The sequence below is a fragment of the Mytilus californianus genome, unplaced genomic scaffold (genome assembly GCF_021869535.1).
Source record: "Mytilus californianus isolate M0D057914Y unplaced genomic scaffold, xbMytCali1.0.p SCAF_2, whole genome shotgun sequence".
NCBI classification, from domain to species: Eukaryota; Metazoa; Mollusca; class Bivalvia; order Mytilida; family Mytilidae; genus Mytilus; species Mytilus californianus.
In genome coordinates this window covers 20,023,675-20,047,094 of record NW_026262668.1, presented here as the reverse complement: position 1 = coordinate 20,047,094, position 23,420 = coordinate 20,023,675, and the positions used below count along the sequence as shown (strand labels likewise).

At 33.2% G+C, this 23,420-nt stretch overlaps 1 protein-coding gene and 2 long non-coding RNA genes across 4 annotated transcripts in view; 2 read left to right on the top strand and 1 right to left on the bottom strand.

Annotated features, from left to right (window-relative positions):
- Window positions 1-23,420, top strand: part of LOC127729452 (uncharacterized) — a 140,395-nt gene that overhangs the window by 64,632 nt on the left and 52,343 nt on the right. The gene's annotated exons all lie outside the window — the stretch shown is intronic.
- LOC127729449 (uncharacterized) lies at window positions 1,051-7,692 on the bottom strand. Of its 2 annotated transcripts, none has more exons than XR_007994633.1 (4): window positions 7,496-7,692; window positions 3,359-3,403; window positions 2,770-2,848; window positions 1,051-1,821 (listed from the first exon to the last, which is right to left on the bottom strand). It is a non-coding gene; the product is annotated as an uncharacterized LOC127729449 (long non-coding RNA). The 2 variants fall into 2 exon arrangements; XR_007994634.1 differs by having other exon boundaries at window positions 7,467-7,502.
- On the top strand, window positions 12,578-16,462 carry LOC127729437 (E3 ubiquitin-protein ligase TRIM33-like). Its single transcript, XM_052237267.1, has one exon. The coding sequence runs from the start codon at window positions 12,624-12,626 to the stop codon at window positions 14,952-14,954; it is 2,331 nt and encodes a 776-aa protein (XP_052093227.1). The 5' UTR covers window positions 12,578-12,623; the 3' UTR covers window positions 14,955-16,462.

The following is a 23,420-nucleotide window of genomic DNA, read 5'->3' as shown; positions in this document are numbered from 1 at the left end:
GTAACTTGGATGGAGAGTTGTTTTATTGGCACTCATACCACATCTTCTTATATCTATCATAAGCCGAAAATAAACTGACAACACTATGGCTAAAAAAGGGGAAAAAAAAGACCAACAAACAAAATTATACAAAACACAAAACACAAAACTAAAGACTGAGCAACATGAAACCCACCAAAAACGTTAACTGTATTGAAGAACCTTACAAGGCTTTTTTTACATAACCAGTACTTAAGACACATACCAATTTGAATCCTTTTGTTTTAAGAACCATGAACTACCTGTTAAAACAACCTGTATCGAAGAACTCCACATTATAAAAACTACTTCATATGAGAACCATATATATATATATATATAAACCATGTAAAAAGAACCTGTAGATTTGAACCTTAGATATACTAGTATATATGATTAATATACGCCTTTTGTATTTTTATTTGAAAATTCAACCAGTTATTCCTTCCAACATTACACAACAGTATTAATATAGGCTATGGTTATGAAGAGACACTGTTCACATCTAGAATTTTGTCACTTGGCTGCATTTGGTAGTGTATACGATATTTTCACACAGTTTTATGGTCTAACGTAGATAATTGGTCACAGGTTGTATGTATAACTTTACAGTCCTCAATGTATTCTCGCCTTAATTACTCTTAATGTTATGTATGTTTGTATATTTCAACAGTTTTTTGTTAGTGAATTTCAATAATATTTTGACAGAATCAAAGTGTTGTTTTGGCTCTGCAGCAGACTTGGGCATATCATGGTCAACTGTTTTTCCCAGTATTAGCCAGTACAAGTAAATGCTCATAAATTGGGATTGTGCTTTCATTGTAGGAAGAAGGCTGCATTTGTAATAATTTTGATACATGTAAATAATTAGATGACTGAGTAAACAATATTTTGGCTTTCCAATTATATTTTACAACATTTAAAATACAATAAAAGCAAATCAAACATGAATAAAGAGTCTATAACCTAATACAGGTTGGTTGGTCATGCAATCTAAACAATGCCATATACAAAGATATAAAAAGACAAATAAAAAATTCACAAATATTTATTTTCTAAGTTTATCCCCTGGTTGTATTTCAAAATTTCCTGTCACATGAAAAATCAATTTTGTATCAATTACATAAATATCTTAGAAATTTGTGCTGTTCAAAATCAATTGAGATATGGATTATTAAGATGTTTTAATTACAACAAACTTTTTAGCTTAAATACATCACTGAAAATGTATGCATATAAAAACAAGAATGTGTCCATAGTACATGGATGCCTCACTCGCACTATCATTTTCTATGTGGACCGTGAAATTGGGGTCAAAACTCTAATTTGGCATTAAAATTAAGAAGATTATATCAAAGGGAACATGTGTACTAAGTAACAAGTTGATTGGACTTCAACTTCATCAAAATCTACCTTGACCAAAAACTTTAACCTGAAGCGGGACAGACGGACAAACGAACAGACTAGAAAATGTAATGCCCCTCTACTAATGTAGGTGGGGCATAAAAAAGAATATTTCTTTTTTACATGAATTGTCGCTTTCACTTTCTATTATACTACATGTCCCTCATGTGTTGTTGTATTGACACATTAAAAGTGTGACCACCTGCCACACGCTGAACACCTTATTCTCCATGACAATTGTACCAGCTAATGGCATCCCACTATGTCACACATTTCTCTTGTCAGCCATTGGCAGTCTTTTAGCAACTTGCATTGTTCTGTTCTAAACACCCTGAAGAATAGCCTGAGGATGTTCAAACCTGGATGTTCTGGACTGATGTGTTTTAAGCCCTACACATTCTGTAAAACAATTAGAACACATATAAAATCTAGGAGAAAAAATGTATAGTTACACATAAAAAGTTGTCATCGATCTTCTTTCAGTACAAAGGTAGCTAAATTAAAAAATGTGTCCTTTGAAACACATTGACTAAAATTAAAAACACTTATCTCAAAAAGCTATTATAGTGCATACTGGTACATGACCAGACATGAATAAATGTAAAGTTATCCATTCTTTTAATACTAATTCTAAAAGGTAATCAACTTAACAATTTTTATCTGTTCTTTAATTGATTTTGTTATATATAAATTAAAACATAACTAATTATGTATTTTTATACAGTTGTGAAAACTTCAGGAACTACATATTGTTTGATACTTAAGTTTTGGAATTGCACAGTGTCATGGTTTTCTTAGACTGGTAATTGCATCTTCATATTAAATACACTGGAGGTAAACTGATTGATATTTCAGTCTTGAAAACCTGTTTTTTAATTTGTTTTAATTGGTTTTGAATAATGGGGCTTTGTATTGATTTGATGAGTCAAGCCTTTTTCAACTGGTTTTACAGCTAGTTCTCAATTTGTGCTGTAACACCACTTTCTCTGGTTAATGGAAGGTTGAGCCCTCATTAACATGGTTAACCCGTACTCATTTAGTAAGTTATTGTCCTAGGACATTTTGTCATGTTACTAGCTTTCATAGCTTAATTTCTAGTATAGTTTTTATTTATTGTTACAGGACCATATGATGACATTTACTTGCTCAGATATGTGGTATCTGATGGATAGTTGCCTCAGCTAAAAAAATCTCAATATATGTTTTTTTTCTCGATATATTATGGTTTGTTTGTTTTTCAACATGTACTTTAGGTCCTTAATGGTTTGTGATCATTTAATGCCACAACTGTATTTCCTAATCAATGTAGTATACTCCCTATAGATATTGTACCATTTGTGTGCTTACTTCAAAACTCAATGGACTTGGTTTCTTTGTTCAATATAATTGACACCACGGTCTCACCATTTTCGAACATTTTATTCACCTGGAAGTAAAAAGAAATGTTCCAAAAAGACTTGGACAGAACAAGTGTTCAGAGTACCTAGAAAACATAGGTAAAAATCTATTTCTTCTCTGTTATTATTTTTGGTCAATGTAAACTTTTAAAAAGAACAATTTGATCAAAATTATCAGTTTAGATGTATAACAAATTTAACAAAATGCCAAACATAAGATATTTTGACCTATATCAAATTTTGAGGATTGTGGCTTCATAATTATTTGTGGAATACACATTTTTGTCGATTTCTTGGGCATGGGTAAACCGCTATTACAAATTTAAATACTTTGTATTTAATAAAGAAGCCATTCTGTATTAGCTTGAATGCAGCCTTTTGCAAAACCATGAATCCAAATATCCATTAAAGTATGATTTTTCTCAATCAACGAAAAACAAAATTGATCCAAATTAATGGATGTAGCTGCATGTATAAATCTAAAGTATCAAAGGTAGAACTCCTAGTAGAAATTGTTGGGTTATTTAAATTTAACTAACCAGCTTCTTCGCCTTTTCCCAATCTTCCTTGTTGTTTTCTTGGTCCTATAAATAAATTTAGTAAATTATTTATCAAACTAGAACAGCTATTACATGTATTATGCACTACCATTTATTTTTATGAATCATTATTACCAAAAGAAATAAAGAAACTTAGGCCTGCACAAGTAAAGTGGGAAACAAGATGTATATGTTGTGCTGGCTGTATGTTCTATACCCCTCTAAATCATGTGTGATTTAACATTCCTCACATCTAAGGCTTGACTAAATTTAAATCTATTGATTAGGTTGATTTTTGCAGGATTGACTTACTTCAAGGAGGACAATTTTTGTTGGTCGAGGGAGCCAGAATGCCAGAAGAAATTGGAATGCAATTATATTTATATTAAGTTTACCAATAATGCTTGTGGTACTAAGCCATTGTATAGTGTCCCCCAAAGAGTGAATGTCATGCTTGAGCAATAGATCTTACATTCAGGCTATATGTATTGTCTATGGTTCTCAGGTACAGGTTGTGTATTTTCTAAAGTTCATAGGTACATGCAATTTGTATTGTCTCAGTTTTTTGTCTGTGGTTCTTGGGTAGAGTCTATATGAATTGTCAGTGGTTCTTGGATATAGGCTATATGTATTGTCTATGGTTCTTAGATCTATTCTATATGAAGTGTCTATGGTTTTTAGATTTAGTCTATATGTATTGTCTATGGTTCTTAGATTTAGTCTATATGTACTGTCTATGGTTCTTAGATATAGTCTATATGGATTGTGTATGCTTCTTAGATATATTCTATATGGATTGTCTATGGTTCTTAGGTTCAGTCTATATTCATTGTCTTTCATTGTCTTTGGTTCTTAAATATATTATTCATGAATTGTCTATGGTTCTTGGATATAGGCTATATGTATTGTCTATGGTTCTTAGATATAGGTTATATGTATTGTCTATGGTTCTAAGATATAGTCTATATTTATTGTCTATGGTTCTTATATTTAGTCTATATGAATTGTCTATGGCTTTGTGATAAAGTCTATATGTATTGTCTATGGTTCTTAGATATAGTCTATATGGATTGTCTATGGCTCTTAGATATAGTCTATATGTATTGTCTATGGTTCTTAGATATAGTCTATATGTATTGTCTATGGTTCTTAGATATAGTCTTTATGGATTGTCTTTGGTTCTTAGATATATTCTATATTGTATATGGTTCTTAGGTTCAGTCTATATGTATTGTTTTTGGTTCTTAGGTTAAGTCTATATGGATTGTCTATGGTTATTAGATATATTCTATATGGATTGTCTATGGTTCTTAGATATAGGCTATATGTATTGTATTTGGTTCTTAAGATATTGTCTATATGTATTGCCTATGGTTCTTAGGTTCAGTCTTTATGTATTGTCTATGGTTCTTAGATATAGTCTATATGTATTGCCTATGGTTCTTAGGTTCAGTCCATATGTATTGTCTATGGTTCTTAGGTTAAGTCTATATGTACTGTCTATGGTTCTAAAATATATGCTACATATATTGTCTATGGTTCTTAGATATAGGCTATATGTTTTGTCTATGGTTCTTAGGTTCAGTCTATATATATATTGTCTATGGTTCTTAGGTTCAGTCTATATGTATTGTCTATGGTTCTTAGGTACAGTCTATATGTATTGTCTATGGTTCTTAGGTTCAGACTATTTATATATTGTCTATGGTTCTTAGGTTCAGTCTATATGTATTGTCTATGGTTTATAGGTACAGTCTATATGTATTGTCTATGGTTCTTATGTTCAGTCTATATATATTGTCTATGGTTCTCAGATAAAGGCTTCATGTATGGTCTATGGTTCTTAGGTTTAGTTTATATGAATTATCTATGGTTCTTAGAGAAAGACTATATGTTTTGTCTATATGGTTCCTAGGTTCAGTCTATATGTATAGTATATTGTTGTTAGATAAAGGCATTATATATTGTCTATAATTCTTAGATATCAGCTTGATATGTTGTCTATGGTCTTTAGGTACAGTCTATATGTATTTTCTATGGTTCTTAGATATAGGCTTAATGTATTTTCTATGGTTCTTATGTTTAGTTTATATGTATCATATATCATGTATATGGTTCTTAGATATAGGGTACATGTATTGTTTATGGTTCTTAGATATATGCTTTATTAATTGTCTATATGGTTTTTAGGTTCAGGTTATAAGTTTTGTCTATATGGTTCTTAGGTACAGTCTATATGACATGTATGTATTGTTGATATGGTTCTTAGGTACAGGCTTTATATATATATATATTGTAATTCCAGTGCAGTAATCAAACTACTAATATGATTAACATGATCAAAGTGTAACCACATAATCATAAACATTAGGGGAGTATTCAAACTAATAAAATGATCAACCGATATAATAACATGATCATGAATTTTTAGGGCAGAAATCGAAACTATCTGCATGATTAAACCAGGTTATAAAGGACAATAATCAAACAATCGATTCGAAATGATGGTGATGATTAAACCCTGTAATCACATGATCATCAAAGGCGGATTTAGAGGGGGCAGGGAGCTTCATATATGATAAATGTATAGACTTTTAAACATATTGCTCCAAACGTTGGTTTTCCATAGGGCCTCTTCCCCTTTTTCAAAATCCTGGAATCATGGATCATGAATAATAAGGGCAATAATCAAATGAATAACATGATCAAAGTGTGATATTACATTATCTAATCTATCATGAATATCAAGGGCAATAATCAAACCTTAAATTAGATATTTATGAATATTAAGGGCAATAATCAAAAATATGTAATCAGATAATCATGAATAGTAAAGGCAATTATCAATAGATTATCATGTTTAACTGTTCAATCATATGATTATGGTTATTAAGGGTAATATTCAAATGATCGCCATGTTCGAAACTGTGTAATCAGATGGTCATGAATATAAGGGCAATATTCAAACGATCATCATGTTCAAACTGTGTAATCAGATGATCATGAATATTCAGGGCAATAATCAAACGATCATCATGTTCAAACTATGCAATTAAATAATCATGAATATTAAGGGCAATAATCTAACGATCATCATAGTCAAACTGCGTAATCAGATAATCATGAATATTAATGGTAATTATCAAACAATCATCATGGCCTAACTGTTCAATCATATGATCATGATTATCAGGGGCAAAAATCAATCAATCATCATGGCCTAACTGTTTAATCATAATTATGATCATGATTATCAAGGGCAATAATCAGACGATCATCATGGCCTAACTGTGTTATCATATGGTTATATATATTAAGGGCAATAATCAAACAGTCATCATGGCCTAAATGTTAAATCATATGATCACGATTCTCAAGGGCAATAATCAGACGATCATCACGGCCTAACTGTGTAATCATATGATTATGAATATTAAGGGCAATAATCAAACAATCATAATGGTCCGACTGAGTTATCATATGATTATGAATATTAATGGCAATAATCAAACAATCATCATGGCGTAATTGTTTAATCATATGATCATGATTATCAAGGGCAATAATCAGATGATCATCACGGCCCAACTGAGTAATCATATGATTATGAATATTAATGGCAATAATCAAACAATCATCATGGCCTAACTGTTTAATCATATGATCATGATTATCAAGGGCAATATTCAGACGATCATCACGGCCTAACTGTGTAATCATATGATTATGAACATAAAGGGCAATATTTAAACGATCATCATGGTCAATCTGTGGAATAATATGATTATGATGATTATGAATATTTAGAGCAATAATCAAACGATCAACATGATTTGAATGTGTGATAAACTTATCATGAATAATAATTTCTTCTAACTATCAACATAATCACACCGTGTAATCATATAATCATGAATATCAGGGGAAAACTCTTACTATCAACATGATCACACTACTCACTAGTTATAAGACTTATAGTGATTAACTTATACAGGGAATTTTATAAATCACAGGTTGGACCAGAGCCTGATATTTTGGCCTAAATGTTTAAAGCAAAGGTATGTTTATTATTTGGTCGTAAACAGGCAATTTTTGTTTTCGTGTTTACCCTTTTCTGCATCTTTAGGACTCACTTACCCGTCAGTAAACAGCAGTATAAATATAACGTGAAATCGAAACAGAAAGTACACTTCGGAAATTCTCTTTTTCGTAGAATAAATCCGAGTTACATTAAGAACCAATTGTATGATAGATAACAAAAATGAAAAATAAATAAGCCAATCAGAGCGTGGTCCATATCGTGGTTTTTAAATCCTAAAAACCACTACTATTATACCTCGATAACAATGATAAAGTCATCGTCTTGTTCTATTCTTTGTCTGATAAACTCCAATAACAATGATTAACTCATCGTCTTGTTCGATTCTTTGTCTGTTAAAACTCCGAAAACAATGATAAAATCATCGTCTTGTTCTATTCTTTGTCTGTTAAAACTCCGATAATAATGATAAAGTCATCGTCTTGTTCTATTCCTTGATAAACTCTGATAACAATGATAAAGCCATCGTCTTGTTCGATTCTTTGTCTGATAAAACTCCAATAACTTGATAAAGTCATCGTCTTGTTCTGTTCTTTATCTGATAAAACTCTAATATCAATGATAAATTCGTCGTCTTGCTCTATTCTTTGTCTGATAAATCTCCGAAAACAATGATAAAGTCATCATCTTATTCTATTCTTTGTCTGAAATAGACCATCGTGACTAGGGGTATGTTGTTGGGTAAATGTATCATTAATGTATACCTCACGACCCCTTTTATTTATATTCTAATCATAGATATAATAGCCATTGACTTTTACGTATTTTTATACGACCGCAAAAAATTTTGCGGTCGCATATTGATATCAAGTCGTCGTCGGCGTCAGCGTCGTCCGAAGAAATTTGGTTTCCGGACAATAACTTTAGTATAAGTAAATAGAAATCAATGAAATTTAAACACAAGGTTTAAAACCACAAAAGGAAGGTTGGGATTGATTTTGGGGGTTATGGTCCCAACAGTTTAGGAATTAGGGGCCAAAAAGTGGCCCAAATAAGCATTTTTCTAGTTTCCAGACAATAACTTGTGGAACAGTGTATGGATCTCTCTGAAATTATACCACAAGTTTCCATACCACAAAGGGTTGGTTAGGATTGGCTTTGGGGGGTTATGGCTCAAACCGTTTAGGAATTAGGGGCAAAAAGGGGGGAAAAACAAGGGTTTCCTGGTTAATGGACAATTACTTAAGTATTGGTCTTTGGATCTCTATGAAATAGATGTTGGACCATTAAGCATTATATAAGGGATAGCATTCGATTGATTCATGATATTTTACAGTATATAGAAGAGAACAATATTTTGGGATTTTGATTTTGAGAAAGCTTTGATTCTTTATGTTGGGACTTTTTGCTATAAGTATTACAATTTTTCATGCTATTAGTATTACAATTGTTTTCATATGCTGAATCTAACTGTGTATTTGGTTGTTGGGCCCATTTTCTAATTGGTCCAAATTTTGGTCATAAGGCTATAAAATTTGTTTTGTTTGATTTAATAAACATTAAATAAAACTTAAAAGATAATAATTACAATGTTATATTTGAATTACCTCCCTTACATTGCTTTTAAATTATGTAAAGTTGTCAGCTAGTTCTAGTATGAATTATTTTTTAGCTGTTTCTAGAAACATCAAATACTGTGATGGAAGTATATATAATATAATAATAGTGTATATCAAAGGGTTCAGTGGTAATAAATTTTCATATTCAGAATTGTTTATTTGTGATCAATATCATTTGTTTTTTTTTAGCATTAAGAGTTACCTCCCTTACAATGTTTTTGTTATAAAGAAATGTTGTATTGTCTTGAGGTGATTAGCTGTCAATTTATTTTTAGAAGTTACTAATAAATGCTGATGAAGGTATATTAATTTTAGCCATGATTATGTATGTCATTTTCTATTTCAATACTTTTATGATGTATTTAAATGGGTTTTTATGGTTGTAAACTCCATTGGAAATTTGAAATGAGATTATGACCATATCTTGAGGGAAAGAAATTTTTTTTGGAAAAAGGGGAGGGGAGGTTAAAAAAATAAAATTTGGGGGGGGGGGGTAAAAAAAAATGGAGGGGGATGGGGACAATTTTTTATCAAGATTTCAGAAATTAAAAAGAAAATTTCTTCAAATATTTTTTTTTACCAAAAAGGGGGGGGGGGGGTAAACAAAATAATATTTTTTGGAGGGGGGTCAATTTTTCTTCAAGGTTTAGAAAATTGTCAATTTTCAAAAGAAAAATTGTGTGTCACAATTGCTAACTCTTTGTATATCGTCTGAAAACAGATTTACAAAGTATTGCGCAACAGCACTGTGTATTGCACAAAAGCAAGAAATTGAATATAAATTCAAATCATATAACCAATTCTAAGTTCTTTGACTACAGTTATTCTGTGTCAGAAACCTATTATATGTCAAATATTTAATTACAATCCAAATTCAGACCTGTATCAAGCGCGAATATTGTGTCCATTTTTGCCCCAACTGTTCAGGGTTGGACCTCTGCGGTTGTATCCAGCTGCGCTTGGCCTAGCAATTTATTAAATATACTTATATAAAATTAAGAATGGAAACGGGGAATGTGTCAAAGAGACAACAACCCGACCAAAGAGCAGAAAATAGCCCAAGGCCACCAATGGGTCTTCAACACAGCGAGAAAATCCCGCACCCGGAGGCGGGCTTCAACTGGCACCTAAACAAAAATGTGACAAATATGTTCATTTACTCCAATTTTCGTTCTGTATGTAGCATTCATGCGCAAGAATCAATAAACATTTGAAAATTTAAGAATTGATTTACGATATACAAAAATATACTTGTGAATTCTTACAATAATGAGATTTATCTAAAAAGTAAGAAATTTCTTTTTTCTATGTCTGAAATTGCCTTTAGTTTTGAAAATGGTTTTATTTAAAGGATTATAGTTTGTTTCAAGCGTTGATTATTACTCCTTTGATTATACATTTAAATTTGACTCTAGTAATTAAAACGCAGTTACATTCTTTTATGTTAAAACAATAGACACACGATGATCTAGATTAATTTGCACAATCTGGTTAAAATAGATTCAATCTGTATTTTGTATCCAATGACAAACTTAACGATGGTCTTAAGTTTTATATAAAAAAAAAAGATCGACTTTGGTGATAAAAATATACACGATAAATAAACCGTAAATATTCTAAATTGAGTTATTTGAAACGGACATAATGACATTCTCAAGCAATATACGCAGAACGTATACTGAAGCCAGAGACCTATATACACGTATATATGTCTCTGCTGAAGTCAAGTCAAATAGTCTATGGGAAGAAACCAACAAACAAGCATGAAAGCAAAACACTGGAAACTGTTCCACTGACAGGAACATGTTAGAAATAAAGACACATGTTCCTACCGACGACAGCCGGCCAGACGATGTAAATATCAACAAATTATATATGATGATCATACAAGTTATGGTCGTATAGCTTCCTCACGTCTTAAAGTATTTATACATCTTTCGCTTTCAATTTTTTTTAGCATTCATGGTGAAGATGTATAAATCCAGAAAACTCTTCAGTCATACCTCTATAAAGTTATTTTCATATCATGAAATAACTCCATTTACACTTTCTCATAACCCTGCTACAGCCGTCAGATAAGAGTACACCTGTATTAAATGCCATAATGAGGGAATGCAAAATTCAATAGTCTGGGACAAATGGTACATTACTACATAAGAATTTGGTTTTGGTGCTAAGAAAATTGAAGTCATTTTTGGAGCCCTTTATAGCTTGCTGATCGGTGTGAGCCAAGGCTCCGTGTTGAAGGCCGTACTTTGACCTATAATGGTTTACTTTTACAAATTGTGACTTGGATGGAGAGTTGTCTCATTGGCTCTCATACCACATCTTCTTATATCTATTCTATAGTATATTCTAGTTTACAGTCTTTCCTTTGTAGTAACGTCTTTTCAGTCCCTAAGTTAAAGCAAGCTTACTGGGGTATACGAAGTCGATCTTATATCTCAACTTTAATACCAAATTTCAGAGGCGGATTTCGGGTTGGGGGCAGGGTGCCCGCCCCCCTTATCGAGCTACATTTATGGTTAATCCAGACTTTTTACCGGTTCCACTCCAAACTTGGTCTACACCCCCCCCCCCCCCTTTTCAAAATCCTGGATCAACATGTATTTCTTAGGTACACCACGATTTTAAATGTTCAACCAAGTACAAAGGCGTAGGTTTTCGGAGGATTAAAATTGGCAAAGATTTTGATGTTTTTTTAATCAGGCCAAATACTACAAATTTCATATAGAAATAGTTGTGATTTTACTATTAATACAAAATAACTTCATTTTGACACATCACATTAAAAATGACGAAGTATTGATTCCTTAAGTGTGCATTATTTGTGTTGTAACGTCAGGTTTGGTCAAATTTTTCAATAATTCTTATCAGTTTTTTTGCATAATTTACTTTGTCCGGCACCCATGATCTAGAAGGTTTTTGTGTTTAGGGATTCAATATCATCATTGGCAACTTATGGTTACAGAACATTAATCCTAGGTTGCGGCCAAGTGTTTTCTCAAGCTTTTAGGTCCGACAAATGCACAAAAGTCTCATATTTTGACAATTTATATCAAAAATGTGCTGATTCTGAAGCTAAGAATGTACTCTTATGAAGAGATTTATCTTAATAAAGAAGTAAGGCTTTTGAAATAGATCCATTTAAAAATTAGAGAACCAAATTTTAGCAATTTTGAAATTTTATGATAAAGTTGAAATTCAAGGCCTAAAGTGAACCTTGTCCAAATTTCTATACGCTTGTATGCAGACTTGGGCAAAACAACAAAATTAAATATCCACAATTATACAATTTTTCCTCAATCCACGAAAATTTGCATTCACAAAAATAAATGAATTCACAGTATTTTCATACTATCAAATGACTTTTATATGTCTGTATGTGTGTCTGTTATTTTATTTTCCTTTTAAGTTGTTATTTTTTGGATCAACGTTGGTACAAACTGAAACAAACAGGTATGATTAAAGTATAGAACAATAAATCGTGATAGTAATCTAATTTGTTTCAAGTGTGACTAGTACATTTGACAAATATCACCTTTTAAATCAATCTAAGGTACACACATATTCTATCGCCAATTAGTTACTGTTTCCATGTTCCAGTATGTCTGCCAGCATTCGTCCACCAGATAAGACAGGAATTGGTGGTCCTGCACCTTTGCCTGCAAATCCTGGGAACGTGTTAAAAACACCAGATGATAGCATGAACAGTACAACTAACCAAACAAATGGTACTGTGCCTGTTAATGAGGCGAAACAGAATGAAACAGGATCGGCAACAAACATGCCAACAAATGCAGGTGAAACCACCGGAAGTATGGATTTAAAATCACCATTTGAAGAGAAACCAGGACGCACTCCTGACAAAATGACACCAAATGGATCTAAATCAGTTTCATATCCAATAGGAGGTGTCAGTCCACAACACGATAATGGGACAAACAGACCAGTAAGACCGATTTCTGCAAAATCAATGGCCGATGTTTTAAAAGCAGATTTAATGGTTTGTCCAATATGTGACAAGGAGATGACTGCGCCAAAGCAATTTCCATGCCTTCACGCATTTTGCGAGGGTTGTATTTCCTCTAATGTGGCAAACCTAAAAGATGAGGATCCCCATTGTCAAATTCGATGTCCAGTTTGCGAAATTCCAGTTTCAAATTCGCGTAATTACGTTGACGCCAAAGTTTTTGCTGAAAGCTTACCGCCGAGTCTTTTCATTTCGTCTTTGTTAGTACAGAAACAGATAAAACAAAAGCAATGTAAACCTTGTAACAATTCTGGAAAGAGAACATCAGCCGACTCATGGTGCTCTTACTGCGCAGAAACTTTGTGCCCTGAGCATTTGTCTTACCACAACGCTCTTACGTCACCATCCATACATCATGTGTTTAAGATGTCACAAATCGAGAAAAATCCTCAGATAGCGGAAACTTCCGGGAAATGTAATATTCATGAATACGAAAGGATCAAATATTTTTGTCAAGACCATAAATTTCCTTGCTGTGAGATCTGCTGGAAATCAAGTCATGAGTTATGCGATGTTGAATCTTTGGAATTGGCCGCATCTAGCGTCAAGAACAAACCCGAAACAACCAGGCTGATTGGGGATTTAGCAATTATGGGATCACATTCAGAACATATTCTCCAAGACAGGAGGAGAAATATAGATGATCTAGAGCACCAGAAATCAGAAGAGAAAAAATCTGTTAAAAAAATGCGCGAACAAATAAATGAACATCTGGACAAACTTGAGAGTAGCATGATGGATGATCTTGATAAAATTCATCGCCAAAAGACAAAAGAGATTGAAAAGGAAGTCCAACTTTTTGAACATAAACAACAAAGTGTTTCCTTTTATAAGCTTTTATTGGAAAGTGTCTTAAAGAACTCATCAGATGTCTTAGCGTTGACGGAACTTGCTAAAATTAGACACCAGTGTAAAATCCTGGACGAAAATTTGCATCATAGAATATCGAAACTCAAACGCACAGATTTTTCTGTTGTTTCAAATAATTTAGCTGGAAACATGGGAAAGCTGGCAGAAGTAGAAATCAAACAAAGGCCGATAACTCCTCCAACAGCATTTGAATCACGACCAAAACACAGCGGAATCTTAACACCAAGATCTAAACTTCTCCATCCTTCGCGGCGGGAAAAGGGCAATACCTTTCTTGTTCTAAGATATTCCAGCAGTAAAATAACAGGAGGGTGTTCATTGAAGTCGTCACTTCTTCTAGTTGATAATCGCGGTAAAGAAATACGCGGTTATTCAATAGAAGGTCATAGAGAGGAAAAACAGGTTTTCTCGTTTAAAGCGGAATCGGAAGCAAACCCGTTTGACATCACAGTTCTACCACCACGACGCTCGACTATAATGGTGATCGCTACAATTCCTCTGAAAAATCGATTGCAAGTTCTGGAGTTCGGAGATGACCACAATACAAAAGGAGCTTATTACAAGACCAATGGAAAATGCTACGGAATATCGTATATGGATGGATATATTATAGTTGCATGTCATACAAAGCTTGAAATATGGCGAATGGACGAGGACTATAATTTGATGTTCGAGAGAAGCATTTTGACCAAAGGGGATCACGTGAACTACGTCTGTGCAGCCGACAACAGGATTTATTATTCTGATTCGGCAGACAAAGGTTCTGTAGTTTGCACAACTTTAGATGGCACCAATATTTTTGCTTATAGTCATCATAATCTGCGGATGCCAATGGGAGTAGTCTTAGATCAAAGCGGGAATGTGTATGTAGCTGCATACTACTCGAATAATATACATTTGATAAGTCCCGAGGGTGTCCTAATGAAAGTAACAACACCAAAAGATTCGCACTTCAATAAACCATTATTTCTCATTGAAATGGACGGTAAAATTTTTGTTACATATGACAAACACAAAATAACGTCATTGCATTGACACTGTACTCTCCCGAATTGGTGTGCTGTGCTGTGTGTATGTCCAAATAAAAAGATAAAAAATATCTATTGTAGACCTGATGTACATTGGTGATTGGTGAGGTTGCTGCCTCATCGACGTCTTTCCGTCCGTCCGAAAGACCTCGGGTAGCATGCAGCGACTAAGGTTCAGACCAGGTATTGGTCTTGTTCATATACTTGTATATCAATGAATTCTTCACGTATGTTAATGGTTGAAATACTGGATTTAGACTCTGACTGTTGTATATTTTTGTAATCCATTTTAACTGGACTGTTTTTTCAAATGATTTGTTCTGTCCTTCTTCGATACAAGAGTTTCTATTGCTACATTGGTAACTTTTTTAATTACATTTCAACTTGAAATCAAATTACCATTCTAATATACTTTTAAAGTGGCGATTGTTGTTCACTAAAACACTTTTGCTGTATCTCAAATATATCTTACATCATTTTAGCATCCTCATCTCCATACCCAAAATATTGTGTGCATGTCAGAAAATGAAGGTAGAATACTTGTATCAGTAAAATATCACAAAACCACAAAAATAGGAGTAAACACAGTCAGAATCGCATGAACTCCAATTAAGTCATTCTACACATCTTGGCAGGTTATATATATGCAGGGTACCGAGATCTGCCGAGGTTGGTCGAATACAAAAATGCGAGACCATGACAAGCTCATCATCGTACGAATTATGCGTGGATTAACCGGCATGCGATTCCAAAGTAATGTCCAGTGTCAAGTATCACTGACAGGCAACCAAAAACAAAAACAGTAAATTCCGACGGAATCTGATGGAATCTATCACAAATTTACATTTTAGTTATATAAAATAAGGTGATGCGGTATGCCTTCGAATGAGACAACTATTTAGAGAGGTCAAATAACGTGGATTTAAGCCATTAAAGTCCACCGTACGACCTTCAACAATGAGCTAAACCCATACCATATAGTCAGCTATAAAAAAAGCCTCGACATGAAATAAAATGTGAAATAATTCAATCGAGAAAAAAACGACCAGTTTTATGAAAACAAAAATATACGAACTGAACAAATATAACAGACAGCAACCATGCAACGACAACCACTGCATTACAGGTTGCTGACTTGGAACAGGCACATAAATAAAGTTGCGGGGTTAAACATGGTTGTTAGCGCTCAACCCTCTCTCTAAGTTGAGAAAGTTTAGAAACTAAGACAATTTTTGTACCAAAATCAATGTTGCAAGCCCTTAGACAAAGTTTTATTTAGGGCTTACCTGTTCTTTTTGGGTTTCCAAACTTTATACAAAAATAAGGAGATGTTGTTTAATTCCTTATATATCTGACAACTATGCACCTAATTCAATAAGACAAAGCTGTAAACAAATCTCAGTACTGAACTCGTGGGTTATACTTATACATCCCAAACTGTCAAAATGTTAATATACAGCAATAATTTATTATAAACAACAACATATGTAACTGATGAATAAATCCTAAACATTTGTTTCTTTCTGTTTATGCCATTTGGATGAAGGACATTTAGTTCCTTTATCCGGAATCTTCCCCGATCCTTCCGCTGGGTGTGTCATGAGATTTGTTTGATGTATGAATTTTAAGATTTGGATCAAAATTAAAGATGACCTGCCAATATGAGCATTCGAGGACACTTAAGATAATTACATTTGGAAATAAGATTGCCACTTACAAAGGCCATTTTTTTGCAGTAATATTTGCCAATACGATATTATTTCATCTTGTTCGTATACAAATTTCACAATATCATTTATCAAAATATCGTTGCACAAATCTCTAGACTTGTATAACATCCTGTTTGATCAGCATCATCAATTCTAGACGATCCGATACTAGTACTTATTAAATTTGCTGGCTATTTGTTTTCTTGAGATTCTCGTATACGTCCGTTTGACAGTATTCGTATGATCATGACCTCGTTTTCGTGGTTCAATGGCAAACATAAAGTATATAATAAAGAAGTCATGTGGTATTATTGCTATTAGACAACTATCCAACAGAGACGGTCCAAATTAAGTAGACATAGGTCATTTAGGTCATCGTAATGACGTCAACATTGAGAGAGAAAACACTATTCGTATAGTCATCCATAAAAAAAAAAGGAAAAGCACCAAAATACTGAACACCGAGGAAAATTCAAAAATAAAAGTCACTAATCAAATGGCAAAATCAATTAAAAGCCCAAACACATCAAACGAATGGATAACAACTGTCATATTCCTGACTTTGTACAGGCATTTTCTTATGTAGAAAATGGTTAATTGAACCTGGTTTTATAGCTAGCTAAACCTCTCACTTGTATGACAGTCGCATCAAATTCCATTATATTGACAACGATGCGTGAACAAAACAAACAGACACAATAAGTAAAAATGTCAAAAATAGGGGTACAGCAGTCAACATTGTGTTATCATCTTAATCACTAAAAAAAAAACAAATGTAAAAAAAGAAGCACAAAAAGGCATGATACATCAAATTTAACATACTCATTTTGCTTTTTTATTATACGATTTTATTTATCTATGTAAAATCCACCCATAAAGGATGGAAGGTTTTAAGTACTGGCGTAGAATCTCGCGTTTGACGTCACACAGGTAGATATAAAATAATTTTGTCGTTCAAAGTATGACGGGATACATAAGTACACAGTCACGTCAAATGGATATCACAAAAAAAAAAGACTTAACAGTAAAAAGTAAAATCACAAAAATACTGAACTCCGAGGAAAGTTCAAAAAGGAAAGTCTCTTATCAAATGGCAAAATCAAAAGCTCAAACACATCAAACGAATGGATAACAACTGTCATATTCCTGACTTGGTACAGGCATTTTCTTATGTAGAAAATGGTGGATTGAACCTGGTTTTATAGCTAGCTAAATCTCTCACTTGTATGACAGTCGCATCAAATTCCATTATATTGACAATGATGCGTGAACAAAACAAACAGACATAATAGGTAAAAATGTCAAAAATAGGGGTACAGCAGTCAACATTGTGTTATCATCTTAATCACTATAAAAACAAACAAATGTAACAAAGAAGCACAAAAAGGCATACATCAAATTTAACATCCTCATTTTGCTTTTTTATTATACGATTTTATTTATCTATGTAAAATCCACCCATAAAGGATGGAAGGTTTTATGTACTGGCGTAGAATCGCGCGTTTGACGTCACACAGGTAGATATAAAATAATTTTGTCATTCAAAGTATGATGGAATACATAAGTACACAGTCACGTCAAATGGATATCACAAAAACAGACTTAACAATAATGGTAATATTAATAAAATAAAATCATTTTGTCGTTCAAAGTATGACGGGATACATAAGTACAGAGTCACGTCAAATGGATATCACAAAAACAGACTGAACAGTAAAAGTAATATTAATGAAGACAAATAAAAGAATAATATAACACGTTATTAAGACGATAAACAACGTCAGTACGCAGAATATATACTTCAAGACCATTGTGTATCATTTGTGAAGTTGATACGAAATATTTATCAACAAGGTCTTCGTACCTTCCGATGAACTTTTTTAGAAAAAGGACGAGACGTTCTTTGACATACCCCTGGTTCATCAACTTTTTGCTCAGACACTGGTGACGTTTTACAAAGTCTGAGTACGAGCTGCAAGCTCTTGAATACCGAATAAGTTGGGAAATGTATATCCCATATGCAGGTGAAGTTGGTACATTGCTACTAAGGTGGGGGGAAATTGATAATTTTAAAATTAAAATCGTCTCGTTTGTCATAGATTCTGGTACTGAGAAGACTGTGTATGTCAAATTCGAAGTATGAGTTTAAAAATGAGGTGGAGGAAGCCGTGTCTGTTGTTTCTTTAATTTCTAGTTCTGGGGGACATATTAATGGAACCTTATCAGAAAAGTTCGGGTTGTTAATGGAAAGAACATCATCAATATATCTGAAAGTGAAATTAAATAACCTGGCTTCTTTGATCTTCTTGTTTTTGACAAGTGTCTGCAGGAACTCCGATTCATATGAAAATAAGAGAAAAGACTCGACATGACAAAATGTGAAACAATTCAATACCAAATACCAACGGCCTAATTTACGACAAAACAATAAACTAATAATAGATATGAGAGACAACCACTAATTTATAGGCCCCTGACTTAGGACAGGTATAAATGGAATTTGGCGGGGCTAAAGTTTGCGAGCACTCAACCCTCCCATAACATAGGACAGTGGTGTAACAGCACAACATATATACTATAAATAATAGATCTATATTATGTGTATATTATGAGTTGTACAGTACCATCTGACAGTGTTTTTACAACTTACCTAAAAATCATTTTCATGCTTTAGTGATCAACTTCGAAAATAAGGTCTGTTTATCAGATACTAAAATCATCAGGCCAACTATAATTGGTATATAGATTGATTGTAAGGCATTCATTTGAGCCATAAAAGTGTCCACCCGGACTCTTTTTCACAGACAAGGTATATTTAAATGTGTCCGATGCTGCGAAAAAGTGTCCATTCAATCGGACATAATTTCATGATAAAATACTATTGAATTCTGTCCAATAAAGGTTAATTTTCAATAAGAGGACACGTTTTCACAGTAAAAAGTGTCCTTTAAAGGGAGATAATAAAAAAAGTCACTGAAATGTTTTAGCTATATTTAATTTTCTATTACTAAAACAAACCAATTAAGAACCAGCTATAATTTGATATAAACAAAAATGGAAGGTGTTAAATTCCAAAGCATTTTCAATTATCTTAGCTACAAAGATGTCGACAAAAAGTATCCACCAGCCTCAACTGACAATGAGAAAAGAACTATCAGGAGAAAAGCATCCAACTATAAAATAAAAATCTCGGATTCTGAAATTCAGTTTCTATACGCAGATATTCCTGTCACAATCCCTGTTTAAAGAACATGAAAGGCCAAATGTAGGAAGAACAGGATTTATGAGTACTTTTCTTGAATATTGCATGAATTTGTAAATTGAAATGAATTACATGTATTGTTATTCACATAAATGTATTACTGTTTTTGTGTGTATAAGTACATGTTTTATTGTACAAATTATGTTTAATTACACATGGTGATGATCACATTTTGAATGAATTCAATACTCCAGTTTACATGCCATGTTTTAATAGAGACAAAACCCCCATGCTAATTTTAAGACTTCAATTTAGATAAAGAACTGAAGCTATGTATACATTTTGTAGGTATTGAGAGTGGACACTTTTTTCACGTGAAATACTGTCCTTTCTATGAAGGACACTTTTCACACCTGTGAACACGATTTCATAGGTAAATATCGTTCAGACGATATTTCACAATAACATTATGTCCGTGGACACAATTTACTGTGAAAAAGTGTCCGGTGGACATAATTGCATGGCGGACAATATTTAATCCTACAAACAAGTCCGTCTGATAGGGTTGCTGAATGAAATGTTTTTGTGGATTACAGCAACCGAAATTAAGCGTAGGGCGGCATGATTTCTTTTCAGCAGACTAATACTTTGAGGTTGCTTTCAGTAACTGCGAATATTCTTTAATATGTAATATTTTCTTTTTTGTTTTACATTTTGTTAATCTACTGTATAAGATTAAATACAGGAGTGTTGAGATTTTATGTCACTGCATACGAAAAAAATGTTATTCGCCTCTGCTATGTTTCATGGTGTTACTGGTGACTATATGTTCTATTATTTTGGGTTTGCAACATGCAGATACATGTTAGGGATATCGGCCTATAATTAGCAGGTATGTACTTCTGACCTTTCGTGTATGCCGGAGTGGCATTTGCAGTTCGCCAGTCATCGGAAATCTGTCCTTTCTTCATTGAAAAATGGTAACTGATGGTTAGGAACGGAGCAATTTTACTGGCTAGTTTGTGTGGGTTAAGATTTTTCAGTTGTTTTTCCACTCTATTATTAGTGATGATTATTTGTTGGCTGTCTGGATAGTTTTCTGTTAGTTCTGTTATAGTATAGTATATTTGCTTTGTTTAATAGATCAGTTTCTAATTTCCTATTCTGTCTCTTAGTGTAGCTACTCCATTTTTATCACGTTTCTTGTGTTTGATGCAAGTCCAGAATCTTTTTGTTGGTGAACAGATGTCCTTTTTATCTTCTGGAGTTATTATATCTTAAGTGTATTTATTTTCAATAGGCGTTTCTTGATTTTCTTTGGATGGATTGTTTCAGATGTTTAAATCTTTTTATATCAGTATCATGGTTTGATTTCTTCTCTTTTTATAGGCTCGGTCTCTACGTCTCAATTTTTGTTATTTTTAATTTCCTTGGTCATCCATGGGTTTTTGTTCTTGGTCTTGCATATTTTGGAAGGTATATGTTGGTTTGTACCGCTTTCCAGGCCTTCCTTGAATATATTCCAGTGTATATTTATGTTTGTCTTTTTGTTCAGACTTTCTTTTTGAATTTATATATAAAGCAAATTCACATCTTCTTTTATGCGTTCCCATTTACCTCTTCAAACAGTTGATTTGTCTAGGCTTTGGTTGTTTGTCATTGGATTGGTGTTCATTTCTGCATACACGATATCATGGTCTAAAATTCCGGGAATGACATATAGTCTCCTCATTTTACTTGGACAGTAAGTGACAAGAAGATCCAATGTGGTTTTTATTTCTAGTTGGCTCTCGTACTAATTGAGTTAATCCATTATCATCAAGAACATATGTAAGCTGGTAGTGTTGTTCTACATGTTGTGTTTCTTAGCGTACGGTCTTTTTGTCCAATTCCATCCTGGTAGGTTGAAGTCACCCCCACCCCCCCCCCCCCCCCCCCCCCCAAATCATTAAGCATGCATTGTTTTGTGAAGCTCTATTGACAGCTGTTTCAAATTCAGAGAGGCTCTCTTTTTAGTTGTTTTAGGATTATGATATGAGCATACGTAAAGGTCTTTTGAGACTTTTTGTTGGACTCGTGTCCAAATTATTTCACAGTTGGTGTCTAGTTCTGGTTTTTCAGAACTTAGAAACTTGTTGTGTATGGCTATAATGACTTTACCCCAAGTTTTATTTTTCTTTCTGTCCTTGCGATAGATATAATATTCTGGTGGGAATATTTGGCAGTTAATGATTGGTGAATCCAATCAGGTTTCTGTCAATATCATTACATCTGACTTTGTACTATCTATAAGGTTTTGGATTAGGTGTTGTTTATTTCTTATAGACTGACAGGTCACATTTAGGATCATTAATGGTATAAATGGTCTATTTCTGTTTTCTTGTTTCTCCTTGGAGTTGATGTGTGTTTTGGTTTTACATATTCTTGTTGGGATGCTATACTCATATCAAGTATATCCTCTAATAATAAGTTCAAGCTATAATGTGAAATAGCTGTCGAACCATACCATAAGGAATTGTAGTTTGGGTTGTCACAAATGATACAACTTCAAAGCACAGAGATGTAGCTATAACTTTTACTGTGGATGTCTTGGGAGTTGATATGGAACCATTGGTCACAGGTATCGCATCTTATGGCTCTATCGTTCCATGTCACAGGCTGTTCACATGTTCTGCAGGAGACTGTTATTATGTGTTGGTCCTGAGTTTGGATTTACATCATTTGAATTTGCTAATCAATCTTAATCTTATCAAAATATAGATCTCTGACTTCGGTATCCTTATACGAACGAGCACGTAAGTTAATATAGATATGAATTTTAATTAGATTGGTTTGCAATAATATGCGCAGTTAATATGATGTTACTGTCACATTTATAAGGACAAGCTCTTGGTGATTCTAGTCTATTTATTGTTGTTAATACGCTGTTAACTTTCATATCCTGTTTTATGTGTACCTTTTTATCTTCAATGTTGTTTTAGCTGCATTTTTCATGTTCATAATGGTGCTTGCAATGATGATAATGCTTGTGATAAACTGCATTTTGAAAGTGTGAGCCGATATTTAATGCAGATGGTATTTAATGAATATATTCTACATCACTTGTTTCGAGTATTTATTTTACTCTGTATTTATACGTTGTAGTAAAGTCTGATAAGATAAACTTACCATAACCTTTCACTACAGTATTTTCGTCTTGGTGTTAGAAGAATGTCCATAGCTCTGCTTGTTCGACTTTTAGTTGGACAAAATCTGATTCTTGTATTGCGTTGTAGCATTCTCTGTAGGTGTCAAGCAATAGTTGTTTTGTGATGGCAAGGCTAAGTAAGCTTCCTGGGTGTAGACCTTTTTTTTTTGTTGATTGAGATGTTGATTGATTTTCTGTAGCCGCCTCTTTTTATTTTTCTGCCTCTAAGAAAGTAGTTGCTATCTTTTATAGAAAAAAAAAGAAAACAAAACGTGATAAATTTCATGCGTCCGAAGCGTTTCCTGGATTTACCTTCAGTTATTTATTTGCTGGTTTAGTTCTATTATTTCAGAATTCAGCCTCTGGATCTGTATT